Source organism: Dermacentor andersoni, chromosome 9 (genome assembly GCF_023375885.2).
Source record: "Dermacentor andersoni chromosome 9, qqDerAnde1_hic_scaffold, whole genome shotgun sequence".
Classification (NCBI taxonomy): domain Eukaryota; kingdom Metazoa; phylum Arthropoda; class Arachnida; order Ixodida; family Ixodidae; genus Dermacentor; species Dermacentor andersoni.
Genome location: NC_092822.1, coordinates 104,787,695 through 104,815,202, shown reverse-complemented (window position 1 = coordinate 104,815,202; position 27,508 = coordinate 104,787,695). Strand labels below are relative to the sequence as shown.

The window sequence follows — 27,508 nt, the reverse complement described above, 5'->3', positions numbered from 1 at the left end:
TATAGATATAGTTCAGCGATAATATGTAGCCTTTTTAAACTGACCTAGTCTTCGCAGGAAAGCAGTTAGCTGTGCGAGTTGGTATGATTGCATCGTAAATAACGAGCACGCGAACGCAAGCGTCAAAAAACAAAAACAATAAAAGTGCACGACACTTCGCAACCCAACTGCCTTGCTCTCTTGTGTTGGTCTGTGTGTTTCTGCGCTGGCTTTCTTTACGGTGATCTGTCCCCGTATTCTCAACGATACCCGACTCGAAGCTCTTCTTCAACGACCGAGCTGAGCGTAGCGCCACCTTCGCCTTCAGAATACTGTACGCTACTCGACATCTACCACAGAGCATTAGTAAAGCGCACTGAGCACTTGAGTCGAGAGTTGGCGCTGTCATCAACTCCCTCGAGTCGAGGTGAAGTGTTGAGTGCAGAAACGAACATTCTAGAATGCCGGAGTTATTGTTAATCTTTAGCGTCCCCTCAATCAATGTTCCATTATGTGAGAAGCAAAAACAGGTGGTTGGTACTGACAACCTAACCCTTAGCTAAAAGGTTGCCAGCCTTGGTAAGTTTGTTAGTTAACATGTTGGCAACTCACGCATGACCACAGCTGTTCGAAGAAGCACAGAATGTGTTGCTTAAATGAACAGGCGATTACCTATTTAGCTTCACTGCAACTATTGATGCGAGAACATTGATAAGGAGCGCATGCAGCAGTGAGAGCACGTGCTCGTTCCGAAGCGAAAGTTTCGTGCTGCCACTCGCTTTACCGTTCCAGAAGTGCCGCGTCTCTAATACTGAGATCACGTGACCTATATAGAGGACCAGCAGCACGGGAGGACAACGCGCAGTTATGTTTTTCAGCAACTTGCCTTGCTGCGCATGGACGCGCTGTCGTCGTAAATAAACATTCTTTCCGTCTTCTTGCTGTAAACAACTTGAGATTGGCTTTTGTTGTCGTGGTACGATGCCGTGTACGTGGGGTTCGCGCACAGCTGTGGAAAAACAAACGAGCGCCAATAAAACATTGAACATTTTGTTTTACCTGTGGAAAAACAGACTATCGCGCATAAGAAAAATAAAAAATGGCGGCACGGTCCAAACGCACTGTGGCCCGTACTGCACGCCAGCTGCATGCGACTCGGACACTGCAGGCTCTATCTGAGCATTTAAGGCGATGACAGCAAAAGGTCGCAGCTGGCATGGACGTAATACGACACGCATAACCACTGAATGCTTCCCGCAACTTGAATCCAAGACTAAACGAGACAACATATATTCCAAGTTTTGTTTGTGTGAAGACAACGTGTTTTCCAAGCTCCTCATCAATTTGAATCGCGTTCTGGCATGATTCTATGTGTTTCCACCATCACAGTGTGGCAAGCTATCAATGCATGAAGACGGTTTGGTCAGCGCGCTTTGGCTTGGCTACGGTTTGTTAGCCAACGCATTGAGTAATCATTTGCAGCTAGATCGAGAAATGTTACGAACCACAAGATGCATGCTCTGTGGGAGGGGTTCGATGGGTGCAATCTTCTGACGGTTTGGAAAGCGAACCGTTCGCTTGCCCTCGCGTGAGCGATCAGAATCACACTTTCGTCAACAAAAGTGCTATTCTAACCAGTCACGTGAGAGCAAGTGAATGCTTTGCTTTCCGACCCGTTGCAAGACCGAACAACAGGTGCGGCTACCTCTCGTCAGGTAGTGTTGTGCTTGGCCACCTGCCTCTCGGGTCGTTTTGAGGTTGGTGCCAGCGCACTCAGGAAAGTGAGTAGCCAACTCGGCACCACAGGGCAGGCATTTCGAGACAACTCCGTGTCCGGAGAGGCCGAAGCGGGAAAATACACCGATCCACACGTAAGCCTTCGGACAGTGGGACAGCGGTGGTAAAAGCGCAAAGTGTCCCGCCGCCGGCTAAATCGAGACGTGTGGTCACCTTACCTTAGACCATGACGGCTTAGACAATCTGAGTCGGCAGACTAGAAAGGAAACGCACACAGCATGATTCGCAGAAGCGTACTGCGATATGTAGGCGTTTAAGACAGTGCCTGCAGATCCGATGATCTTTGAAATTTGATCTACATGAATTGTGTAGAGCAGCTTGGACAATGATATGGAACTGGGGACACTCATCCTTGAAGAGCGGTGCACCATAGCCTTTTTTGTTTGCTACCGGTAGCAGTGTATATTTGCGTCAATCACCAAGTTTATTCGCTCGGAAGGTTCCTGGCCACATATCTACATCTGTGGCAGAAAGTTTCGACGGAAAAGCCTGACTCACGCCGGTCGGTTCGAAGTCGATGTTCGCTGCCGGAAAAAATTATGCCTGCCGCAAGCCAACCCGAAGGCTGGATAAAGACAGAGAGAGGGAAGAGAGAGGTAGGCACAGCTGAGTCTTGTAAGCATCCGTGAGCCATTTTGCCAAATTCGGAGGCTCGGCTGCCCATGTCACCTTCTGCAGGTATATTCGTTCGTGTCGCGCGAGTTCATTTCGTGCTTCGTGCAAACACAAGTATGCAGATAATGTTTACTTTGTACGTGGGTATTACGTGATTTATTGCAGCCGTAGATTACACGTGATTGTTTGCAATGCAGTGCTGGTGCGAGGCGAATCATGTTTTGACCGCAAATACGTAAGACTTTCTTTCGATGTATTGTTGTGCTGTTCCAGCTTGTTGCGAAGATGATAAATCCGCGACTAAGAACTCCTTGCATCCGGCACTGTGTTTGCGTAGGTACAATTGTCTGTGGCCACAGGTGAGCATGGCCGATGTCGCATAGTAAATAGTACAATCAAGACTGCTCGTGCAGCTAGGTATGCTCAGCAGCTGTGAGCGCGATCGATACAGTTTTTGTTGGTTAACATTCCCTCGTTACATCTACAGCGCAAACTTTGGCAATCCTAAAGGAACATGGTGCGAGACGATATGCGAGTGTGATTTCTGATTTGTATGGAAGGCTGTCACCGTATCAAACTGGTGGCGAAATAAAATGCCTCAAGCACTAATTAAAGCTTCGTGCTTGAGACGCCGGAAACCATGGGCTGGAGGAGCACCTAATTTTCTGATGACGACTGAGGAAATAGGAGCAACCAACAGGCGAACAGTGACACGTGTCACTGTTCTGCATTTTGTAATGAAAACACGAACGCAACAAGTGTACACTTGTTGCGTTCGTGTTTTCATTACAGAATGCAGATTTTTACCCACAGCTGCGTTCATGTTCTACCAACATTGCCAAACAGTCACCTTCGTTACAGCCTTGCTTTTCCGTGTAAACAGTAACTAGGTAAATTATGTCACGGCTCCAAACTGACAAATGCTGGTGCTCAAGCAGCTATCGTGGAGCTACATTTAGCTAGTTTCATATCCTATTGTAGAGCGTGTAGTGACCGTCCGTCACTTCGCCGTCCCCGCCGTGGAGGTCATCGCCCTTTGCTCCGAAAGTCCAGCTTGCCTCACCGCGGGAGTCATTGCCCCCTGCTCGAACTGAAGCGGTTATGCGACTTGGGCACCAACACTGCCACTCGGCAAACCTGCTTTTACTTTCGAATAAAGCCAGTCGAATCGCCGTTCTCAACCTGTCAAAAGGTGTATCACTTGCGTCCGCTAAACCGAGCTCGCAACAAGCGAAATGTGCCTCTCTACAATTAACTCGATAAACTGTATCCGAAAAATCTGGATAGAAAATTACTTCTATAATGCCTACCAAGTCTTACACTGCTGTGAGTGGTTCGCAAATTTGTGGCTGGTCATGCTTCTAGCAATGTTTCGAACATTACTTTTTCCCCTTTCTTGCAGCATCCTGACCTATCATCGAGAGAACAGAACTCTTTGCATTGTGCCGAATTACAATATATGCTTGTGCTAATGATGCGTCGTTGTAGGCACTATAATGACAGATCAAGCTGTTATTACAGAGCCCTTTAGTAGCGCGATAAACGTCACGTGAAACACCAATAAATCACTGAAATGACCCATAGCTGGCTCCACTAGAGATACCGAAGCCACACTGTCACTACTAGACCTGCTTATTCTTGTAATACTTGAACTAGAATGTGATACCGTACAAATTTCGGAGGAATGCGAAAATTCAGTGGCAGAAAAAGAAATATGGAACAATAACACAAGATACTGCACCGTACTGATGCCTCATGTTACTCCACTTGTCTTTCGATGCACATGAAGCCTTCCGCTCAAGGAGAATTTTGAGCTACGAGATTACTTTTCGTCCTAAAATGTGTCAAAACTAAGGTGGTACCCACAGAGAACAGTATTCTGCTTCTGAATACAATGCGCGAGAGTGAAGAAGCTAGTTGAATGACGCGTTACTTCGTGCTTGCTTTGCGGAGGACTAAACGATAGCCTTGCAAGCATTGACAAGCGATGCAAGACATTGAAAAGAGAGACTTGTGTATCCACTAATATGCCTGGCGAGATTAATAACAATATTATCTCTCCCGATAGAAATAAAAGATTTCAGAATAAGAATGAACAAGCAACATGTGAACTCTACAGCGAAGTTCAGTAGCAGGCCTGCACATCACATGTACTGGTACGTGTTGCGTTAGGACATTGCAAAAGACAAACGGGTTGCGATTTGCTTCAGTAAAATATCAATTTCCACTGAAAGAAACGTGTGCCTTCCCGTCTATCGCGAGTACATCTCGCTGGCTCTTGAAATCAAACCGCATTGTTATTTTTACGTCAGCGTGCACTTACGTCTGCGATGTTGCCAATTTGGCTTTCAGGAATCATCGAGCAGGCCTGCAGTGGTGAGTAATTGCCGGGCTTGTCGACAACCTCTGGATCCGGGTACAATGGCCTGTACCAGCGACCGAACATCGCCACGGACACGACCTTGGTCATGTTGGCGAGCTTGTCGTCCACCACCTTGGCTGCCTCGTGCGCGGTATTCTGCGAACGTTAGCAAAGGCCGTGAATTGGCGTCGTCTTTCACAGAATCGAGCGAAGGAACCATTGGTAAGTTGTTAAGCAGCGCCAAGTAGATTTGGAATCTGTGTTAAATGTTAGAGTTATGTTTGAGGCAAGTTTGCGTATACCCGATTTACCATAGTATCAGCAGTCGTTATACGGGGCCTGCAGTTGAGTTGGAGACTCGTTCAGACACTGCCGAACCAAAAAACGCTGAAGTCGTAAAATTAAAATCGGACGCTATATGTTCTTCGAACAGTAAACGTATGGCTACTGACGCGATTGTCACGGACGTATTTTTATCATTGATAAATATTGCAATCAGCTTCGCGCACAGTTTTTAATAAACTGCTAAAATATTTCACAACGACCGAGTGAGGGAAAGGAATTCCGGAAGTAAGCTAAACTTTGCACTGGCACGGTGTACATGCAGAGCTGAAACACCAACGGCACATTTAGAATTTGTGTCTGGCATCGTCAGCGAGTCTTTAGTCAAAGAGCAAGGAGAAGATATTATATGCGTTCGGAAAGCGGCAACAGTTTGCATCAGGATCTCTAGCTACGCGGCTCTAATTACCAAAACAAAACACACTGCAAAATACAGAACTTGGCTTATTGTCTTACATAGATGATCTAATCCCTGATCCCGTAGGACTGCCGCATATTTTATTTTGCCAGGAGTTAACATTTCGTAAAACGTTAGCTTCAGAGAGGAAAGAGCGGTAGCTATGGATAATATAACCCAACATGCGGTTAGCACCGTTGATTCTATTGAGGCTGTAGGTCCTCACAAGTAACTACGATGTACTACAGCTCCTAAGCTAGTATAACTGAGATTATACAGACCAGGGAAATAAAAACATCACAAGCGTCATTGATAACTTTGCACATGCGTGCTTATAGTTGCATCAACAACGTTCCGTAGTAGGATACAGTGGTAATATAGTTTTTCAGAACGGTAACATTGGTCCCGTGCATGTCTTGGTGAATAACGGATTCATTGGTGAATGTGTACACCTAGCGACAAAATATTGCGGGGCACGAGATCTGAGAAAACGCTGAATATGTCCGCAAACTCACAACACAGTGTGGTATTTGTATTTCGGGACTCGACTAGAATATGCTAACATTGTCGCATACGGTTTTACTGTCTAGTGCTACAGGCTGCTCGAGAATTGAACGTTTTCGGAGATCCCGCGGTCCGAAAACTTTTGTCGCCGGGTGTAGATGGTATGAAAAATGCTATCAGGTAAGTAAATAATTTGTATTAGAAAATACAATTTCTGTACATGAACCACTGAATTTGAAAACATGATGCTTTGTTGCAAGAAACTGACTGGTTAAGACGAATACGTTCAATGATGAAAACACGTCAGGATCGACATTGAATTTATAACGCATAAAAATGTGTAATCTATATTACACCTTGTCGAAGGTTTCGCAAAAGTCAAAGATTTAGCCTACGCATCAACAATAATCAAGAATGATGGGTCGCATGTGTCTGACGGTGAAGTTTCACTTTATAAAATTTCTCGCAAGTGCGGCTGCGGAAAAAATGCATCCTGTTGAGACAGTGCATAGCCTCAATTGAATCCATGCGCATTCTGATACATAGTAATCCTTCCAATGAATATTCAATAATAACGACGACAAAATACAGCGAGGTATGCAATGACAGGCCTTTGAGCGGGCCCTGGGGAGAAAGTGACACCTTTCGCTCAACGGCTAAGAGTAGAACAATGCACAGGTGTTTAAGGCACGGCTCTGCAGTGCCGTGGTGTTACGAGTGGCGTCAGCGGCTCAGAAAAGAGGAAAGAGCACGCGACTGCCGAGCTGTGGTGGCATGCGTAACGTGGTTGTAGGCTCATCGCGCTGCAACATGGCTGCGTGTCATTTAAAGGGGACATAAACTACTTTTTAAACATAGTTAAAAGTGCCGCGACGAGCTGTTTATCCATCACCACAGAAAAATTTTGACCCGAGCATTTGCCCTCTTGGCTTCTCCGCTCTGTAGCTTCCAGCGCGCCAGCGGAGACGAATAGAGAAAATCGGGTATCGGTGCGATAACTTCACTAATCGTTGAAGGATTCGAAAAGTTTTTGAGGCATGAGATTCGGGGGACGACGTATACTTTAATAGTGAGGCCATTTTAGAAATATTTTGAAAAATGTTTCAGGGTCCCTTTAAGAAGCATGTTTAACCTTCAGCTCCACAATGGTCGCCACTGTCTTCACACACCTTCGCAAGCTATTGGCGCGGAGTAGACTCGTCTTGATGTCAGAGACACGTCAAGAATGAAGAAAGCGTGAGGCATTTCTCCATGTGTCTCCGTGCATCAAGAAACAGTTCCTTTGCAGATAGCAGCTATGACAGGACGAGACGCCCCCGCTGTTGAGCAACAACGAGGACGCCGCGGAGCTGCACAACATGCGTGAATTTTTAAGATCTACAATTGTGGTGACAAAGAGTACAAATAGCAATAGTCCGTGTGCCGGAAGAATCCAGATATCTCGCGGACCTCTTCTGCAACATATTTCCCCACAAAAAGTTTTCACCCGACAGAGTGCGACTGAGCGCTACCGCCGAGAACACACGCCACAACATCTTGAATGACCCGATTGATTTAGAGAACTACATTACGTCAGCTACGATTACGTAAATCCGACAAAGTCTGCACGTGCCGCCTTGTGGAGTGCGAGGAAGGACGTGACGGCGGCCGACGTGGGGGCCGACGTGGTGTGCCGTCGTCGTCCCATTTATTCGGAAAGACCAAAGTGGCGAGTGGAGTGGGTCGTCAGCATACAGATCGGCCGAGAGCGAGAGGAAGTCATTGCTCGTGGCCTGCGAGCCCTACCTACCAACATCCTCGGTGGCGACTTTGGCGCATGTGACGATAGATTGCGACGACGACGAGGCCGGAGTCCATGGAACCGGCACAAGGTCAGGCCGAGCGAGCATCGGGGAGAGTTGAGTGAGCCCCTTTGTGAGTGGGGCGGCGACTCTCTCGAATCGTTTGGAGAAGGTATGCAAACGAGATGAACGATATCGGGTCGGACCTACTAGCGGCTCGAACCACTCACGTTGGGTTCGTCTAAGCGAATGTTTCCGCAGGGCGATTCCCTGGTGCATGTACACACGTGTTGCCTCTGAGGTCCTGTCGTCGCGGCATCCGAATTCACCTGTTACTCCCTGCTAATAGTTGCAGGGAGTGGACGAGTTACATGTATGAAAATAGTCAAGAAAGTAGACGGAAGGAGAGCCGTCGCCATAACTAAATTGATAAAGACTTGCACGTGTTACTTGATATCTGCTCCCACAAGTGGCAAGCTATATTATCTTTGTTTTGCTTTGTCTTCAATGAACATATAAAGTTTGTCAGAAGTATAAGCTATAATTGCCAGTCTCACTTCAATAAAATTGCCTGCTGATATGCATTACACAGTTCGCCCTCCGTTCGATTTACATATGAAGGTCATATATTTCATAAGGAGCTGGGGAAGAGTCACCTCGACATGGTAGATTACCGTCTTAATTTCATTTGATTTAAACGCGGTAATGGCGTAAGGCGTGACATAGAAACCTATTCGACTATAAGAGGATATGACAAATGAGCACAAGAATGCACCAGCTGTCAAACGTTCTCAAAATTCCGTTTACGAACGCGGTTCACCATCGCGCACGTACCAAGCTGTAGTAGTAGTCATCGCTCGGTGGCACGTCTAGGAGCGTGGGAGGCACGGCCAGGCATCCCATGAAGTTCTTGTCCTCGCTGAAGTAGTGTCCCACCGACACTAGGGCGTCCGGCGTGTATGTCCTCCTGCGGCGAACAATGGCACCTGAGCGCCACGCTTACTCGAGTCTAGTTTAATGTTTGTCGGTAAGGAGGAATTGCGTTGCATCTTCAAGAAATAAAAAAAAAGAACGTAAAACTGGATAGTACGGACAAGTCTATTGACAAGTGATTCTAATACGACGGCCCAAGGCAACACTGGGGGCACGACTGGCGCCGTAAAGGAAGGCTACAAATTAAGTGTGACGACCTGTGACCACCGGCTGATTATTGTCCATATTAAGCACCGCATTCACTGCTGTACTAACTTTACAGAAGAATATTGACGCTAAGACACAGTTGGTGCACAAGCGACATCTTGGTGCATAGCTCACGGCTGACAAATGTAACAGCATCAAAACATTCATTCATTTTTATTGAGCTTAAAACGAAGTGCAAACCTGAATTCGCTCACTGCTGCGTCGACCCAGCCAGTGGAGATCAGAGCGACCGCGATTACGGTGTAGATGGGTCGCGTGGGACTTCTCCTGTCGTCCATCAGGTCAGAGACTTTCTGAAAAGGCAGGAAAACGTCGCTTTAGATATGGTGCCCCACGCGAAACATTAATAAGCACGCAGAATATTCCGTAGGCAAAGTATCTGTCTTCAAGGTTGTCTCTTAGGTAGAAGCCATCGCGGTTTTATTAAATTATCCCAGCACTGGTACTTATTCCCACATTTTGCGATGTGAATTATTGCTAAGTTCAACCATTAGTCACCGTAAAGCTTTGTCATAAATGTGCGCTAGTTTTCTACCGGTGAAGTATCACTTCAAAAAATATACGCTGAGGCCTATGGAGCTCATTCCATGGCCAGTAAAAAAACTATGCATAACCCGCGCACCGTTGGAATACGAAGCAGCTTGCAAGCACCTCACTATTTACCATAATTTACGTCTCCGCAAAGCGTAGCCGGGTGGCACAGCCTCCACGCATAAGACCTTGGGGATTTACAAGATTGGCAAGAAATAAATTTTAAGGTAAAATCTCTATCAACGCAAAGGCCAGTGCCGTGCTATTTGAGGCTTCAGCTATTTGTCTAAGGACAAACACATATCGGAGCAAGTATTATAACCGACTGAAGTATGTGTCTGCGGCAGCGAAAATCCGGAGACAACTCAGCCCGTTCTAATGGAATGCGAAGGTATCCACCCGGCGAGAGTCGTACGTAACCTACACCTTATAGAAGCACTGGGATTTAAAGTGAATGGAAACAATAAGCGGTCAGCAGTAGAGATAAGCAACATACGTTTAGAGGATAGGTGGAAAAAAATCAGGAAACATATTTATAGAACCGAATCCCTTACAAGCATAGGTAACGGGTCAAGCTACCTGTACAAGTTTTACGCAAGAGAAAAAATATTAAGGAAATGAAAACAAAATGCTAGACTGAAAAACATGTATGGCATACCTGGATAGCTCAAGCAGGCGAGCTGACTACTTGTCACCGCCCCGTTTTTAAAGAGGAAGCCAATACATTTCATCATTATGATCATCAGAATGGAGACTGTACGTGGTGACTATTTGAAGGTGACGGTAGGATGATGACCATAACACGGCAATCACAATGGTATAGTGACCGTTGCATGGTGATCAAGGCGATGGTAACGGTATTATGATTTACTTGTTGCTCTCCGACAAAGAAACATTACAACCCCTTTTTTTTAACTTGGGTCATTTCCGATATTAGCGCACTGGGTAAGCTGGCACAATGGTGAATAGTCCAGACAACAAGCCAAGAAGTGTACGAGACAAGAGATATACGAACAACCTGTTTCTTTTTGCATTTCTTTTACTTTTGGCTCGCTCACTCTGCCGCTGATTCCACAAAACGTCACCAAAGAAATGTTTGTTGTAAATGTCCTTCTGTGAACATGGCGGCTATACGCCAACCTAATAAGGGGTTATATGCGTGAATCTTTGAGAGTGCTTCGTACTTGTCAAATATAAGACGCGGAATCAGTCTAGCTTCTAATGGTAGACGAGCTGATGTACGTTAGACATTTTCAGTAGACCGTCTCCTGTGCCCCGCTGCGCTGAGCCAGCGAACGGAGGCGCCTGTGCGCACGCGCCAAGCGCTCAGCCGCCAGTGCGTGAGCGAGACGAAAGAAAAAACAAAATGGCTGCCGGCACTGCCGCAGGTCGGCTGATCTGCTCGAAAAATGCTTTGCATCGTTGACACTGCCTAAGGAAACGAGGTGAGGGTATTAATTCGGGGCCAAAAGCACAGTTGTGAGCATGACGATTTGTTCTTGAATACACAAGTGGCACATCAAGCGCATCCGGCTCGGTGCAGCCACGCGAGTCGCACCTTTGTGTGACAATACACCAGCCGCGTTTGCAAGTAAACAAAAAAAGAAAGAAAGAAAGAAAGAAAGAAAGGAAGAAAGAGAGAAAGGAAGAAATAAAAAATACCGCCATCAGTCTGAAAAAAAATTGCAATAAAAAATCACAGCTTAGCACTGATGCCCTTGAAAATGCTATGTACATCTTGGTGTAGTCTCATCTGCTACCACCAGGTGGCACAGTATGCGACGCATGCTCGCCAAACACGTGAACGCCCTGCTAAAATTTATTCGTTTTCCGTTTTTTAACGATTGTTGCGTGCATTGTTTTGACACCCGAGGTGCTGCCTCGGTGCCAGAATGAACAAAGTCACCTGCAAATTAGCAAACAACAAAACTACACTTTAAGTTCACAAACACCAAACAGTGCTGAGAGAAAATCTCAACGTCAGTTCACCAAAGGGGCAACAGAATTCAAGCAGAAACACGGAGCATGCAACATAATTTACAGGCTCAAATCATTTCAGCTCAACACCGTCTCGATTCATGGAAATTGCCAATTAAAAGGCCAGGATAGTTCTCAAAAATAAACTCTTTGGAAGAAAAGAAAGTTCATTGGGCCTAAGTTTCTTTTGTAAAAGATCCGGGCTATGAAGACAATTTAGGATGGCCGAGTCCTGCAGCTGTCCATTTGTCGAAACGCTGCCCGCTTCTCGCGACGGTGGAGGAGACGCCACAGGTCGCCAGGAAGATGCGTTGCTCTGGGTGGAAGACTTCGGGAGCGCGGGTCCAGGCACCCGTCAAGCGCGCGCCTCCGCACCCAAGTCGCCATTCTCGCACGGTTCGCGTCACGTCGTTGTCGGGAGACGACAGGCCAAATGGGAAAGAGCCCAGCTGGCTAGGTAGACGCCTCGTGAGCCCGTGTTCAATTACCCGACAAGCTCCCACCTATACGCCCTAGCCATATTCCCTGCTCCGAACCACCGACGTGCCCCAGGCGCTCTCGTTCCTGTCCTCTTCTGTCTAGTCTACAGTCCACTCCTTCGATTGCACATTTTTCTTTACATTTTGTTTTTCGTGCGATGCTCGACGCACTCGAGCCGAAAACCACGTGGCACGTTGACGTCGCCGTCTTCATTGCACACAATGCCCGCACGGCACTGTAGACTATAGCGAGATGTCCTGCATGATTAGACCATGGCGAGTTCGCGCACATCATCATACTGTTCAATCTCTGCGGCGGAGCGGGTGTATGCGAGTGGAACGGGAAGCAGAACCCGTTGTGCTAAACTATCTATTGGCGAGTTTTATTTGCCATTTCTTTCGCTGTGCATGCCAAGCTGGTGCCATAGTGCTGCTCGTCACAGACCCCGTTGTCCGAAGAGAATGAAATGATAAAAATAGGTGATAACAAAGTGCAGAAAGATGCACATAAAGGAAAGCGAACCCCACCACAATGTAATGACGATGGAAAATGAGGCTCGAGACGCGAAAAATTTCACTTTTCTATAGCGTCGGCTGCAAGGTCAAAATCGGGAAAACGCACTGCAACAGAGGTGACATCGCGACAATCTGTAGCAACTTCTCAATTATGCACTACATTAAGCGCTGAGCGGGTACGCGGAATAATAAGTGACGGAGAGAAGAGCTCCTTACAGCTTTCGAAAGAACCACAGAAGTGGTGGCGCACTAAGTGATGTACAGTCGCGACATGTTCGATCTGATACGACCATGGCCCAGGGAAGGATCCCCCATACATTGTTCGCCAAATCATACTAAGAACTTCGGCTTATGTTCAAAAGCGGTTAATTAGCAAGAGCAAGCGTCGACTAATCGTTATAGAGGACACACTACCAGTCAATGAAAGATAGCTCATTAGAAGATAAAGCTTTGTCATGTTTTCCTGCGTATGTTTCCAGCGGGTCATGTTTCGATACACGCATCAGCTTTCACGCGGTGTTTGCTGAGCATGTTCCAAGTGCAGTAAAGAGCCCTAAGCAAATTAACTAAACTTTGCATGCTTTACATAAAAAGTGCTGCATTGCATATGTCGGCTGAGATACGCTGTTTTCCTTGGTGAATTTGCATACTGTATTTTGAATTATTTAAAGAGGGAATGAAAAGTTAAGGAGAAAAATATTGATAGGTCGGATGGAGTTGTGAAACTCTAACGTGCTGGCATTTCTAGCACCAGCTGACGAGGACAGAATGAAGGCGTTGACAATACAGCCAGGTTGTCGACGTCTTCCTTCTTTACTCGTCCGTAGGCGCTAAAAATCTTATCCAAGTTAAAGCACCAACATGGCCTAGTTACAACGGTGTTAACCTGTTACTTCACGCTGGGGAAGGGGTCCGTGGGGATGACAGAGACAAGGAGGTAAGCGATATGGAGGAGGCTGGTACGACAAAGACGAGGCGATGCACACAGGCTGCCAATGGCTGTGATTCCTTCTGTTTGTTTTTTTTCCTTTCATTAACGTCGCTTGAGAGTCTGCGCCATGTGGTGTCCCTTTTTTCTTTTCTTTTTTTAGCGCTTGTCTAGTCACGCTTGTGCAGCCTTGAACCTATATCAACTCGCCCGGATTTCAGTCCTACTCATGTGGCTCCAGGCTACTGTGCAACGCATGCGTCGTGCCATATCAGTCTTAGTAAGGAGTGGTCCAGTATTTTAGAGCTTAGCCAACAGAGCTCCATCTCCTTGTCACGTGGTCCGTCCTACGTAGGTAATACCAGGCGTTGCCTAAGTGACAGCCTGAAAGAGCACAATTACAATGCGCATATACTTCTTTCTGGTTACGTTTGCCTGAGTACAAACCTTTATCTAGAAAAAAAAAAACGGAGCGGTGGCTACCAACTGCGACCAACTAAGAAGGAAGATGTAGAAACCCACGCAGTTGACAAGCTGATATGACAAATGTGTAATCAATCTTTCTGTCAGGCTCGTCTAAGAAATAACTGTCGGCTATTGCTGGCTCATTGGGACTAAAGGTCGACCGCCGTGACTTCAATAACACTTGTTCTGTTGCACATGTAGGCCGTTTGTAATGAGACTTTCGCATTTCTTTTATGTCACCTATTCCTGGTCTGTTTTGATTCTGTTGTTAGTTAAGCACCATGTTGTGCCGCAATCTTCTCGTGTCCCATCGCCTAGCGCTTGTCCACATTAGGCATCTCTTGTTTGCCCAATAATTACCCCCATTTATGCTGCAACTGCAGCAGCATAAACGTGAATGTGAGCCTCTTCTTATGGAGAATATACCTGGAACAAGTAAATACTACATTTTTAAATATAATATTGCTCGAATATATATGCAGTTTTTCCGTGTTACAAAATCTTGAGTATTACAACACAGCAACAGTTTTCGCACTCCTTCTTTCATTCTATTTACGAGTAGTCATATTCTTGTAGTAGAACCTATTAACTATTAGGTTGTACCAAAAACTAAAGTGGTGGTCACACACACCGATGACAGTGGTACAATTCACCCGGCAGAATGATGAGCACTGTCTACAACAATGTGCTCTGAGGGCACGCAAAAGGTTGCCAGCGATCAAACATGGCGTTCATTATTAAATTTTTTTTTGTACCATTAAAGGTCGGCTGTTCTACAGGTGAACGAAAGGAAGCACAAACATTCTGCGGGCAGTATATCAATGACAGATTTTGTAGCAGTAACCAAAAGTATTACCATTACACTCTGTGACTAGCGACTAAACTTATGACAGCAAAATGAAAAAGAAAGGCCCAAGCTACAAAGAGTACACTTAGACAACAGTTACACGCATGTGCGTGCGTAATTTAGGCTGAGCGAGATTTTCAGAGAATGGGTAGACACTCGCTTACCTTGAGCACTTTCAGCATAGATTCGAGCTGGTCAAAGTTGAAATAGTAGAAGGCGGTGTTCACAAAGCCGAAGTGGTAGAGTTTACGACTGAACATGTTGTCCAGGTGATCTTTTGTCGAGCGCTTTTGAACCAACATCTCCAGTTCGCCGAGGGCACTGAAAGAAACACCCGGGGATTGCAAAACGCTTGCGCTACTCGTAGTTCCTGCCAGTGTTTCTCAGGATTAAGGGTCAGTGCATGTTCCCATCGGATACATAGAGCTGTCAAATGACGGTGGTGCGGAGAAGATGACCGTCAGTGGCATTATATATATATATATATATATATATATATATATATATATATATAAAGGCGCTTTGCTAAGCTTTCCCAACTCTCTACCTCTACCGCGCGAGTGGCTCTAATACATGGAATGTTTTCTACTTTGGCACGCCTAATGCTAACATATTGAAAGCACGCTTCCACGAGGAGGGAGGAAAACATAAGGGAACGAACGATGGGTGTTGAACACGGATGAAATTTTGCGCAGCCACAATGGCACTGCCACCAGTATGTGTATATTGAAGCGGCTCGATGGGACGACAACAATAACATATACAAGAGGGCTAAAGCGATGACTGCCGACTTGTAAACTTTATCGCAAGAAGCACCAACGATTTATAGTCATGTCGAAGACAAAACAAAAAGAAAGATCTATGCCATTCGACAGGCATGCGTATGGTCATAAACAGGCAAAGGTGTTTATTCATAAATGACTTGTCTTCGTCGGAAGTTAAATGACGCTGTGCCGACGCACTTATGTTTTCCTTTTCCGACAAAGCACGCCGTTACAATTTCTATTTCTTTCTTGGTTTTTACATTTTTTTTAAGAACCTGACAGAAATATTGCAGTGCATGCACATTTATTACAGTGAACTGCATCCGCTCCTTCGACGTACGTTCAAGATGAGACAACTCGTCTCTGATAAAGTTAAGTACGCTCACTAGTTGCGTCTACTAAGCATGCTTACGCGCGTACAGTGAACCCTCGTCATAACGAAACCATCTTATCCAGGTATCGCTTTTTGGAAGCTTTTGTGACCCTATATATACTGCAGTGCATGCATTTGAGATCAGATAATGTCAAGTGGAGTGACGTCGGCGCTCAGCTCAGTAGGGAGCACATAGGCGGGATGCCTACACGGGACGACCACGGAGAAAGTGCGACACAAGGAACCGCAGCATGAACGATGACCTTTCCTTTTTCTGCGCATTACCTTGCACAAGCAAAGAGCACTGTGAAGGTCACTCGGCCTTATAGAGGGCCAGCTCCTCGGAGCTAACTGTTTCATTTAAGGATAACATGTAGACATGGCTGTGGACATTACCCTACTTCGCCACTGTCACCTCACTGCAACCATACGCGCCTGTCGATTCAATATACGATTTAAAATGCTCCGCGTTGTTGGGCTTTCGTCGCTATGGCTCATTTTGGTTGCGAGCGCGTTTAAGAAAATATTGTTTAGGCCTACTTTGTGTCCCGATGATTTCCTTACAATGACGGTTTAGAATATGATTGAAAATAAAATGCAAATGCAAGTAAAAAAAATCTGACAGAAAAAGAAAATATGGCAGATAATGACGGAGATGTGTTATCGAAAGAATGTAGTAGAGCAAGCATTCTATTTAGATTTTGCATTGATAAATCTGCAAATAACGCTTACCCGCGTTTAAGCATTACGTACTAATCGGTACTTCTATTAGGCTCAGCAGCCTCTTTTACCAATGCGCTACACAAAACATGCAACTAAAATTGCAACTCACAATGTGGCGACCATTCACAGAGGTAAACCTATATGTTTCATTCTCCGGCGTTTAGCGGAAACCTGTCTAGCGAGGATTGAACATAAATAAATACATACGTATTTATATATGTTCTTTGCTCACCAGACGGCCTTCCGTTAAACTCTGGAGAATTAAACATTTAGGTTTACCTCTGTGAATTTACCTCCCTGGACAAATAAAGATAAAAGGATGATTCGACGTTAAATTTCAGGGCCAATACGGCTGCCTTATAGGCAATGCTTATGGAAAATTATGGCAAGGGCTTAATTACGGTACAGATGGCGCAGTAAGTGTGCATAGACGTTAGGCAGATTTCCTCCTCTCTGGTGTGTTGTGATTTGTACGCGCAGCATTTTTCACATTTTTCGGTGGCGATTAAAGACGCGGAGTCACTCTCAACGCGATATCTCATCGTTTCTTAGTGCTCCGATAGCATACCTCGAAACCTGCGAACTTTAATATTTGTAAGATACCGCGGACATGGCACAGAGCGGAGGAGAGTGGGGCATTTTGTTTTAAAATTAGCCTAAGCACACGCCTTTTGGGAAATACATGCACACTTTATTAAGGCTAATTTACTTTTAGACACCGTGTACAAGCAAATTTGCTACAGAAAAGCACATTGAAAAGCCTATTGCTTTTAGATCAGAGTTCCTTTTTCAGTGGATTTACTGTGGACGATTTCGCCTCTCCCAGGAACTTGTCTGCACAAACTTGGTCGATACAGGTACACATTTGGCTTCTTTCCACCAAGCAGTGACATCGAACGGAATGTTCACGACCAACGATGCACAGCTTCTTTCTCAAACAAAGCTCATTTTTTATTCATTATTGACGCAAGATTGATAAAATCGTCAAACGAGCCTGAATTCGTAAACCTTGCGAAACATTCGACAGAGTTAGCAGCTATGTCTGACAGGGCATTCGAGACAATGTGTCCCGTAATGTCATTTTCGCGTTGCCTCATGTGCCACTTAAAATTCCCAAATGTGCCATCGTGGGTAGCATTCCAATATTTACATTGAATCTTGTAGACTATCTCTAAACATGTGCTCTCCAGGCGTCCCCACATGGGTACGATTTATTTGTGTGCTCACTTTGCTTGTTGGGTATACGCTACCCAGATACTGTAATTCCCAAAGATTGTACCGAGCCTTTCGCTTACAGGATGAACATAGGGGGTCGATGCACGTTTCTGCCTTCCTTCTGATGCGCTTTGAACTGATCGCTTTCTATAGATGACTGTTTAAGCCAATTGGAACACTCCGGGAAACAGAAGCTGTTGCATTTAACGAGTAACTAGTTTAATGCCACGCTGAAGTGATTTTTACGTCGCGCAGACTTGGTTCACAAGGATGTGCAGCCCTCGCTACACTGTAGGCAGAGAAAGCCTGCCAAGTTGAGTTTTCAGCTGCCCCCGAGCAATGAGTGGAGCCACGTGACTGACAGTTTGTCACATGTAAGTTGTGCTCCCATTTCGAAGGTGAGAGAGACTCCGATGCTCTAAGCCGGAGAACTGCCCTCGTAGTGGACCAGGAGAACTTGCTCCGAGCGGACAACTTCGACCAACCGAATGTAAAGCCTGCCGCTGGAGCACTCTATAGAGTGCTCGAAAGCGACCAATACGAAACCGACCATACCCGATCTTCAGTACGACCAATACAAAACCGACCATACCCCATCTTCAAAAGCTCTCTTATTTTCCTACGCAGTAAATGAATTTTAAATAATGGAGCTATTACTTGTGCCGGACTGAGTGAACGCGCTTCATTGGGTGGTAGGAGAGCTCTAAAAACGAAGCTCCCTTGCGAATGGGAATTCCAGGGAAAGCACTTTCCAATACTTCACTATAGGGTTGAGGATTGGGCGGGTTGGTATTGCATTCTCGTGCTGGTACAGCGCAACATACAAAGGAAGAAACAAGCCGAGCCTGCCAGATAAAGGAACAGAGCGCTGACTTCCAACTGGTTTATTAGCGAGTTGTACGAAATATATACCTACAAGAAAGCATCAGGACGAGTCGTCACAACACTTCACAGACGTCACACCGATAGAAGGGACACTTAGCAATTCACTGTCGCGACTGTGGATGTAAACCGAATTTTTATCGGTGTGAAGTGCTAAAAAAGCACCGATCACAACTTACGCGGGAGATCATTGAAGCTGATCTCATAGCAAGGGCTGGCAGCACGTGCGTTAGCGCGCCATCTTTGTGCCTATCTCCACAGGAAGCAAGATTTCTTGATTAGTTTAACCTTGCATGACGAAATTGCGCGTTCTCTGACCAATGATGGTGTAGCCTTCTATCGGTGTGACGTTTGTGAAGTGTTGTGACGACGTGTCCTGATGCTTTCTTGTAGGTATATATTTCGTGCAACTCGCTAATAAACCAGTTGGAAGTCAGCGCTCTGTTCCTTTATCTGGCCGGCTTGGCTTGTTTCTTCCTTTATATGTTGCGCTGTACCAGTTCTAGAATTCCAGTACTTGTTTTCGTTGAGTTTAATTCCAGTAAGCTTTTATTTATTGTTGCGATAGAAAACTTATGGTCAATACAGGCGAATGTTCTCCATCACCGTGATATCTCGTATAACGTTCAAATGCGATAAGATCCTATCGCGCACCGCGCGCCGTATGTGTTGGGTGCGAGGGAAAGCGTGCGAAGGTGAGGCGGAAAGATGGTGGCTTCATGCGGGTAGTCTTTTCGCGCACCTAGTAAGCATGCCACGTGATCAAGCGCCCGCCTCCTTCTCTAGCAAGGCCGTGGCTGCCTATGGCTGTCCGCGCGGCTGTGTACATGCGCTTCCCGTGCACCGTATCTCGGAGGTAATGTGTGGTGGGTGCAAACGTTAAGGGCGAGCTCAGAGATCCGGTGGCTTCATGCGCGCCGTGCTGCCCCCCGCCTATAGTGTCGGAGGCCACGCACTTTTAAGTTTGCTAGGTACAGTAAAGCAAGAGGCGGCATGAAGCTTTCGCTCCCCGCTGCCGCTGTTCATCACGCCAGCGTAGTGACAGCGAGTGCTCGTGGTCATCGAGTGAGATCTGTTTACATTTCTGCCTCTGCACACGTGATATAAAACTTGTTGATCTTAATTAGTAAGCGAATGTTTGCCGCAGTTTATTCGGCCGATAAAAAAATTCAAACCTTACTTGGTGTATTTGTCTAATACATTGTTATCGCTATTAATGCTTCGCGTCTCGGGCAAAACGAAGGCTTTTTAATGCAATGCATCACACGGGTAGTCACACTGGAGTCCGGACGTAGTTATCGCAGCGTAAGCGATAACAGTTGCTGGCTTAAATCGCACAGTCAACGCCTGTGTCGTTGCCCTGTCGCATTTTAAGCGGCAGCACACGCTGCCGAATGCTATGTTGGTTTGTACGCGGAACGTTTGGGACCACTGCAAGACGCGCAAGCGGGCATGTCGCGTGGTATTTTTTTAAGTGTCACGGGCATCTGCAGTAAGCAGGAAAAAAACTAATACTTAATAGATAGAAAGTCGGAAACTATTTAATCGGACGTTTTGCAAACCACTCCACTATTGAACTGGAATTGTTTTCCTAACTTCGTTGCTGCCGAAGTTGGTTAACTAATTTTTGACGAATTATGCAATTAACGAGAGTACAAAAAATGTGACTTGCTCTATACAATAGCAACATGCATTTCGTCGCGTCGCCTTAGAACGCATCGCTACATTTTTAAACTGTGGCTAAAGATAGCTGGGACACCCTGCATATAAAATATACCTGTACGTTATGAGGAATGCAGAACGCAAGTTCCTAATGAAAAAGTGATCTCGTTAATCTTCTATAGCGAATTCAAATTCTAATTACAACGTAAAAACGGCCGTGGCTTAGCTTGGTTAAGCCTGGTGATTGCGAAGCAATAGTGTGTTATTCTCGGATCAGCTGGTAGTATGGCTGGTGGTAGTCTTGGGTTATGCTAGTGTTACGGCTTACAGTGAATCATCTAAGAGGAAGTCATCCGTCGAATCCGTGTATGCCGACAAACATTTCCCTCACCAGCGTGCCCATTACAAAATCTTCCAGTATCGATTGGCCGACGGTGCGGTAACACTCCATTTTCTCCGCGTCGTAAGATATGCCCACTCTGACCGTAGCGCCCCTGGTGAGAGGAGCGGGAGTTGGGCCGCCGTTGGTGGCTACCGCCTCGCCTCGCGACGGCGTGAGATGGGGCCCCGTTTTTACACAGCTGGTGTGACGTCACACCAACCGTAGCGCCCCTGGTGAGAGGAGCGGGAGTTAGGCCGCCGTTGGTGGCTACCGCCTCGCCTCGCGACGCCGTGAGATGGGGCCCCGTTTTTACACAGCTGGTATGACGTCACTCTAGGTCACGTGGTGTGACGTCACGCAGCGAGGTCACGCTAAAGGTCAACCACCGCCTCGCCACGGAACGGGCTGAAGTGCGACCTAAAGTAGTATTGCTTCGCAATGAAAAGGGCTTCAGGGGACGAGCGTGCGACCCGGGAACCAGATATTGGCACAAAGGGATGCTGTAAGTATCCCTATTGGGCTGAGGTGTCTTTAGCTGCTATTCGAGGTCACATGTTCGCCTACAGAGCCTGTGCCCCCGTATCGTCAAGGTCGCGCCTGCGCGACAGCCTCGAAGGCAGCAGATGTCGTCGCTGCGCATTCCCAAACTGTGTCACGTGATATGCACGGCGGCGTGCTATATGTGGTTTGTGTAGTTTGCTATGTGTAGAGGTAATGTGTGCCCAGAGACAAGTGGCCCGATCGAGGAAAGGGGGCGTTGCCCCCAAACCACTCGGTAAGGCGGCGTGTTAGAAACGGCATTACGCCAGCCTTACCGACGAGAACAAGCTTTGCTCATTTACGATAATTGCTCTAAGGGAGTTTCAGACTTACTCTTTGATTTATTTACTTCCCTATATATTTTTTTAAAATTTCAGCACACGAGGCAACGTGGAACATTACTCACAGAAGCCGATATTGGACAGTACCGTAGGAATCGTAACAAGGTCGGAGTTATGGGCAATGGAGGCCGGGAGGAGGTTTAAGGTGGACCCGGTCTCTGGCGCGAAGGTTTTTTTATACGAAGGTCTTTACGGAAGCTTGTGATGTAGATCTTGAATTTATATCGTCTACATGAAATAATATGTAGTAGGTTCCGAGAACAATACCTTATTTTAGGCCATAATCCGCGCGGTAAATCTTATAAAAAACCTGCAACGTCTAGTCTGCCACTGAAATAGTACGCTCTTACGTCCTAATGCAAACTCAAAGAGTTCAAGTTGGATTTTCATGGAATTTACACCGCAATACGAAAGCAATTAGAAATAATGGAATTTTACGAGATGTTGCGAAAGGAGAGATGTTATAGTCACAGTGATAATATTGTTCCCGTGAGGATATTACGAATAGACAGGTAATATTGGGAGCACGCAAATTGAGCGTTCGCTAAACGTCCGCTCACCCATAGTCAAGGCCGACGCCGTACTCAGTCTTGCTGTGCCTAGCGGTTATTTCGAGGAATCGCTCGAAACCCGGCTCGAACGGTCCGGCCAGCTTGCTGCCGCCTTCCTTCTGGAGCGAGTCGTAGAAGGTGTAATCGCAGAGGCCGTCCTCCGGCACCACCGTGGCCTCACTTGTCAACTCCCCGAACGTGCAGATGAGCGGAGACTTGGGCATCGGAGGCTCTGCACGAAAGCCCGTTCCAAAACTAAGAAAAAAGACTGCTAAGGGACAGTTTCGTTGATCGGGCACGCGATAGAAAAATATTATGGAGGCACTAAGCGCTGTTTAACATTAGGAGGAAAATGGAAGCTTTCGACATCATACTTTTATATCAGATAGCTGGTGGTTTATCGAATTGCATCGTTTCTTGGCTTCACGTGTGCGATGGAAACATGCGACCTAAAAATGAAATAATACCTAAGGCAATTAGGGAACTTTGTCATATGGCTTTTAAGTTCTTATTTAACATTCATTGCGTTCCTTATGTAGGTTGTGTTCGCCTCTTTCCGTGCGTCGAAGTGTTTTTCCGTAAAGAAGCCGAATTGAGCTCTATTTCGCACGTAATTTAACAGAGTATGCAAATTAGAACAATCTAGCAGCACCCTTAATCGAGGCAACTTTCTTATTGCTCGCTTAGCCTCAATATTAATTTTGCTCACAAAATACCTAATGATGGGTGAGTACTTATGCAGTGCTTTGTGGAAGAAAATGTGGGCCTGTTGAGAGAAATTGCACATACGTGCATATGTCTTAATGGCCAGTTAGAGGAACGCCTCCTTAAGTTGAGATAGAGACAGGCATCCCCTAGTCGCAAAGCGACAATATTTTTTGTTGATGTAGACCTTCTTCATTCCTATCCTTTCAATGTCCTCCTTCAATTTTCAAACTTATGCTAATATGCGTTACATATATTTATCTTCAAGTGGCTGCTTTGTGCTCTCATGTGCTATGATCCCAAAGGCCATATAAAATGTCACTATTTGCGTGTGGCAATCGCTACTGACAATCGTACGCAGTTTTAATGTTATAGTCACGCTGACACAGCAAAAGAAAATGACAGATACCGGTAACCGACTTACGTTTGTTCTTGTACACTGAAACGACACGAAGACAATGAATTAGTGACAATGCTATGGAGCTTAGTGGTGAACGGACTGTAGTCCATAATGCATAATAAATATATCCGTTTACATTCGAGCCCCTCTATGACGACATGACCTGTATAAAGGACGATTATTGGACTGTTTCAGAAATTTAACCAGCGCGAGAAACGAGGATGCAAGACACACAGTACCAGCGCTGCACTGCCAACTAAACCTTGTAGGATATAAATTTGCAGTATGTTGCACCAAGTAAACAAAATCGAAGTAACGACGGATAGAAGCGCGCCGGCTACCGCCATGTGTTTGCATGAACGTTGTGAAGGGCGGAGGAGTTGCCAAGCGTTTCTGCTGGGGGGGGGGGGGGGGGGGGGGGGGGGGTATGTATGTTTTCGGTCAACGAGCTCTGTGCAGACTTCTCGAATTTTTTTTCCACATGTATTGCGCTCCGAAGCTCAATAAATAATTTAGGCCGACACTTTCTTACGCTGTTTTCTTTTCTTGTTTTTTTTTGGTTTGCTGAGAGCAATGTCAGCAAAGGTCTATATACGACCTTTGCTGGTCTTATATAGAAAAACGCGCGTCTATATATAATAGACGCGCGTTTTTCAATCGAAATTGCAGAAAAAAAAGTTTACCGTCACCGCAGCTCCCTTGCTTAAATTTTGAAGAATTGAATTTTTCTGCGGGAATATAGTTCAATGTAACACGTAGGGTTGTTATTTCCTTTGCTTTCCAAGAAAGAACTGCGAAATTGTGCTCGTCTACCCCGGACGCACCCCCGAGCAATTATTGGAAGCACGTCTCGAAGACCGATGGCGTAAGTGAAATTACAGGCATATTGCAGGCATTACAAATTGCGAGAAGCGCAGACGAAGGCAAACTCGTAGTCTCTTTTTGACAAACCAGGCGAATGATTGCAGTAAATTTTAGATGTCTAAACGATGTCTAAAACACACCGGCTACATCACGTCCGTTGTTTGCAATAGGCCAGACCATGGCCTTCGGGATTCGATTCATATAATTGCTTGGGTGTGCATTTGAGAGGTGCAGACGAAGGCGAATTTGCCGTTTTTTTTTCTTAGCAGTAGGCAAGCAACATTGCCTACTGTTACAATTAACAATTAAAACTATAAAATGTGACCTTTCTGGAAACTTTTAGCAAGAACGGAGCAGCGGTAAGCGCAGAATCTTTTTTTTTTCTACGATCGTATGTGTTCCATGTGGCTGATCTGTGCTTCACCGCTATACAATTGTGTATTGCTGTGAGATCATTCAGCATGCGAAAATAATACCGGCAGACGGAGGTCTTAAGAGAGCACCTGAATTTGTCATAAAGCGGATGGCGCAGGGTTTCAGGTGCCATCCGTGGATTGGGATTGACAGAGCGTGCCATGGGGTGTTCGCGTACAAGATCGGCTGTCCGCGATACTCTGTTTTCAAAACAGTACACTGTGTACACGTGCTTCAACACATTGCACTCGGGTTATGCAGTGAAGCTATATAAGTCCCTTGCCACAACGCTTTCTTTATTAAACTCTGGTTGTTGTTGTCTATCGAACATTTCGCCAGGTACACAGCCCATTCACCTGCCACCTTTCCTCTCTCTTTTGCGGCATGCTTAAGGCAGTAAACTAATCCGAAAATGCTTGCCACCTTTCCTCTCTCTTTTGCGGCATGCTTAAGGCAGTAAACTAATCCGAAATTGCTTGCCGAACCTACTGAACTCTGCACACTAGAAGCTTGCAACCGACAACCACAAAAGACAATGCAAAACATCGAAAAAAATACGCGATAAATTCGCATGACGTTTCCACATTCACTGCAGCTGCCCGGCGCACCCTCTCGTCAAAAGATTCCACCAGGGGAAAACGCGGCGCTGAATGCGCCTGAAAAGGTTCACCCTGCTCCAGTTTTTATTGTGAATGGTGTGATGCGCGACCTTGACGATGAAGTGACCTGTGTAACAAAATATTTCGAAGGCCCCAAGCATTTCGCTATAAAGGCCTTCGCCTGTACTTGCACCACGCCAACATAATCGCAAAGTCATAACTGTTGTTACATTGTGACGTAACTCGAGACGTTTCGCGTCTGTGTCACGGAAGCAGGTAAATCTCATGTCTTTGTCGAACACCTGCCGGGCGTGATTATGCAAGCCTGTAGCATCCACTATTCCTTAACGTGCATAGAAGGCATAGCAAACAAGTGTTTTTACACCCCGCTCCCTCCCCCTCAAAAGGCGGCCGAATTACCCGGATGTTGAACACGTGAACTCGTGTTCTTATGTACAACCGAGACACCACGGCGGGTGTCACAAAATCGCATACGTGCTCTGAGATGCCCAGAAAGTCCCCACGGACTCAAAATTTGGAGATGCATGGGTAAGAACTTGTATTTTTCAGCCTGCGTATGAGTGCTTAAAGGGTGCGACTAGCGGTGTAGATCTTAAAATATCAGTTCTTTGTGTGTGTTTAGCATGCACCGACTATACATCGGTGCTAAATAGATGCAATGGAGAAGGCAAAAAAAAAACGCCCTTGAATCACCGTCGAGGGGCGAGCAATTTTACTCTGATTGAGGGTGGGTGCTAGTATAGTATGAGGACTAAAATTCGGAAGAAGCAAGCGACCTCCTGGTCCCTTCGTCTGTCCGACCGCAGAAATAAATATGGCGGCACTTTCGAGCTCGCGGCACGTGGTCGCCAATGTGTGCGTTAACATATGTTAGAAAGTACATTTACAGTAGTATGCACATTTCTTCTTCCTCGTTAAAAAATATTAGAGCACTTTTCTGGTGCTAATCTAAAACCGTCGCTCACTAGGTGCCCCTTGTGGCGTCCAAGAACATTTCTGAACTTTCCTTAAGTTTCCTAAAATACAGAAATGGGTGCCCGATACGTTCTTGGCTTACTCTTCCAATTGCTTCAAAAGTAGGGGTGGACCCGTATTGTGACATGGGTAGATGCTGGGTATCTTACGGTATAATTGATATTACAGGAACCTGGTCTGCCATGTATACAAGCACTGCTTGAGTGACGCGTAGGTGACGCTGTAAAGGACATTCCGAAAACAACAGAAAAATCTTGGGCAAACTGTTAATGTTGCCACAGTGCGCGTATACCATTGCTAAACAACTTGCACATGCTAACGGCTTCAAATTTAGCATAGTTCTTACCTGGCGTCTTCACCGGTGTGCGGGAGTGGACAAAGCCTAAAAAGATGGATATGTACTTTGATTTGAAGCTCTCTGACCGGCGTTGATAATAACGCAACCATTATTTTCTAGTGAAATAACCGTGCATTGCCATGTTGCTGTAGCTTATATACGGTATTGGTAACACTCGCGCACAACTCGCCATAGATTCGATAATTCATACCGTGGATAAACAGCCTCAATTGAAGTCAAGGCGAGACTCAGACAGTGATAAAAATTACAAAGGCGTCCTAGATCCAAAATTAAGAAAGGGGCTGACCGATGGAATAGCACACTGTGGTATAAAGGTTATAAACAGGAATAAGGTGCCTCAGAAAGGTTGGCCAACGTTTCGATAGGAGGACCTATCTTCGTCAAAGGCGACTTATCGTCGCCTTCGCGCCCTAGGCAAATCAGCACAAACTGCCGTTACATTAACTCAGTGGCGGAGCAGGAAACGAAGACTCGAGACGTTCTACCCTCCGCGCACGCTCAAAAGATGCCGCCAGGCGCCACCAAAACTGGCACTCTCAGCTAGCTCGTTGATTGCACGTACTTTTGCGCTCTGACCCTCCGGAGGCCACCGTTTCATACTGTGTGTGCGTACCGGCTAGGTTACCATATCGTCGCAGTCAGACAGCACTCACAGCGGTCTGCGTCGCTCGGTGACGTGAAGTTGTCCTGGAAGAAGGAGAGCAACTGGCGGACGGTCCTCAGGCGCGAGTAGATGCCGTTCCCGCAGGAGTTCTCGTCGTCGGCGTACTCGAGGTTGTACACGGCGACGCCGTACTTGATAGTGCTGTACTGGGCGCGTGACAGACACAGCTGCGCACGCGCAAGAAGTTTGAGCGTTGGATTAAGGAGAGGGGTGAGGGGGTGGGGCACACTCGACGACGACGTGCGTGTTAGTAGTGCCCGCGTACAACGCTACGCGCGCAGTTGCAATTTTCGCGCGCACAGAATACGTGCCAAACCTATAACTCGACTAAGCAAGGACCCCTGGGTGTTGGTTT

The 27,508-nt window shown here is 46.2% G+C and overlaps 2 protein-coding genes across 2 annotated transcripts in view; both read right to left on the bottom strand.

The window, feature by feature from the left end:
* Positions 1-805: 805 nt before the first annotated feature.
* On the bottom strand, positions 806-27,316 carry LOC126527905 (uncharacterized). Its single transcript, XM_050175749.3, has 7 exons — positions 27,143-27,316; positions 22,163-22,385; positions 14,885-15,041; positions 9,158-9,270; positions 8,612-8,744; positions 4,715-4,909; positions 806-988 (listed from the first exon to the last, which is right to left on the bottom strand). Exons 2-7 carry the CDS (start codon positions 22,375-22,377, stop codon positions 854-856), a joined length of 948 nt encoding a protein of 315 aa, XP_050031706.3. The 5' UTR covers positions 22,378-22,385; positions 27,143-27,316; the 3' UTR covers positions 806-853.
* Positions 27,111-27,508, bottom strand: part of LOC126527904 (uncharacterized) — a 39,263-nt gene continuing 38,865 nt past the window's right edge. Inside the window, exon 15 of the mRNA XM_072284589.1 lies at positions 27,111-27,320. Coding sequence (XP_072140690.1) covers positions 27,111-27,320 — 210 coding nt within the window. The remainder of the gene's footprint in view (positions 27,321-27,508) is intronic.

Coding starts and splice junctions, on each gene's coding strand:
- LOC126527905 (XM_050175749.3), bottom strand. CDS start 22,377: ATGCCCAAGTCTCCGCTCATCTGCACGTTCGGGGAGTTGACAAGTGAG. Junction 4,910..8,611: donor ATGACTACTACTACAGCTTG/GTACGTGCGCGA, acceptor TAACGTTCGCAG/AATACCGCGCACGAGGCAGC. Junction 989..4,714: donor AAATTGGCAACATCGCAGAC/GTAAGTGCACGC, acceptor GTTTTTCCACAG/CTGTGCGCGAACCCCACGTA.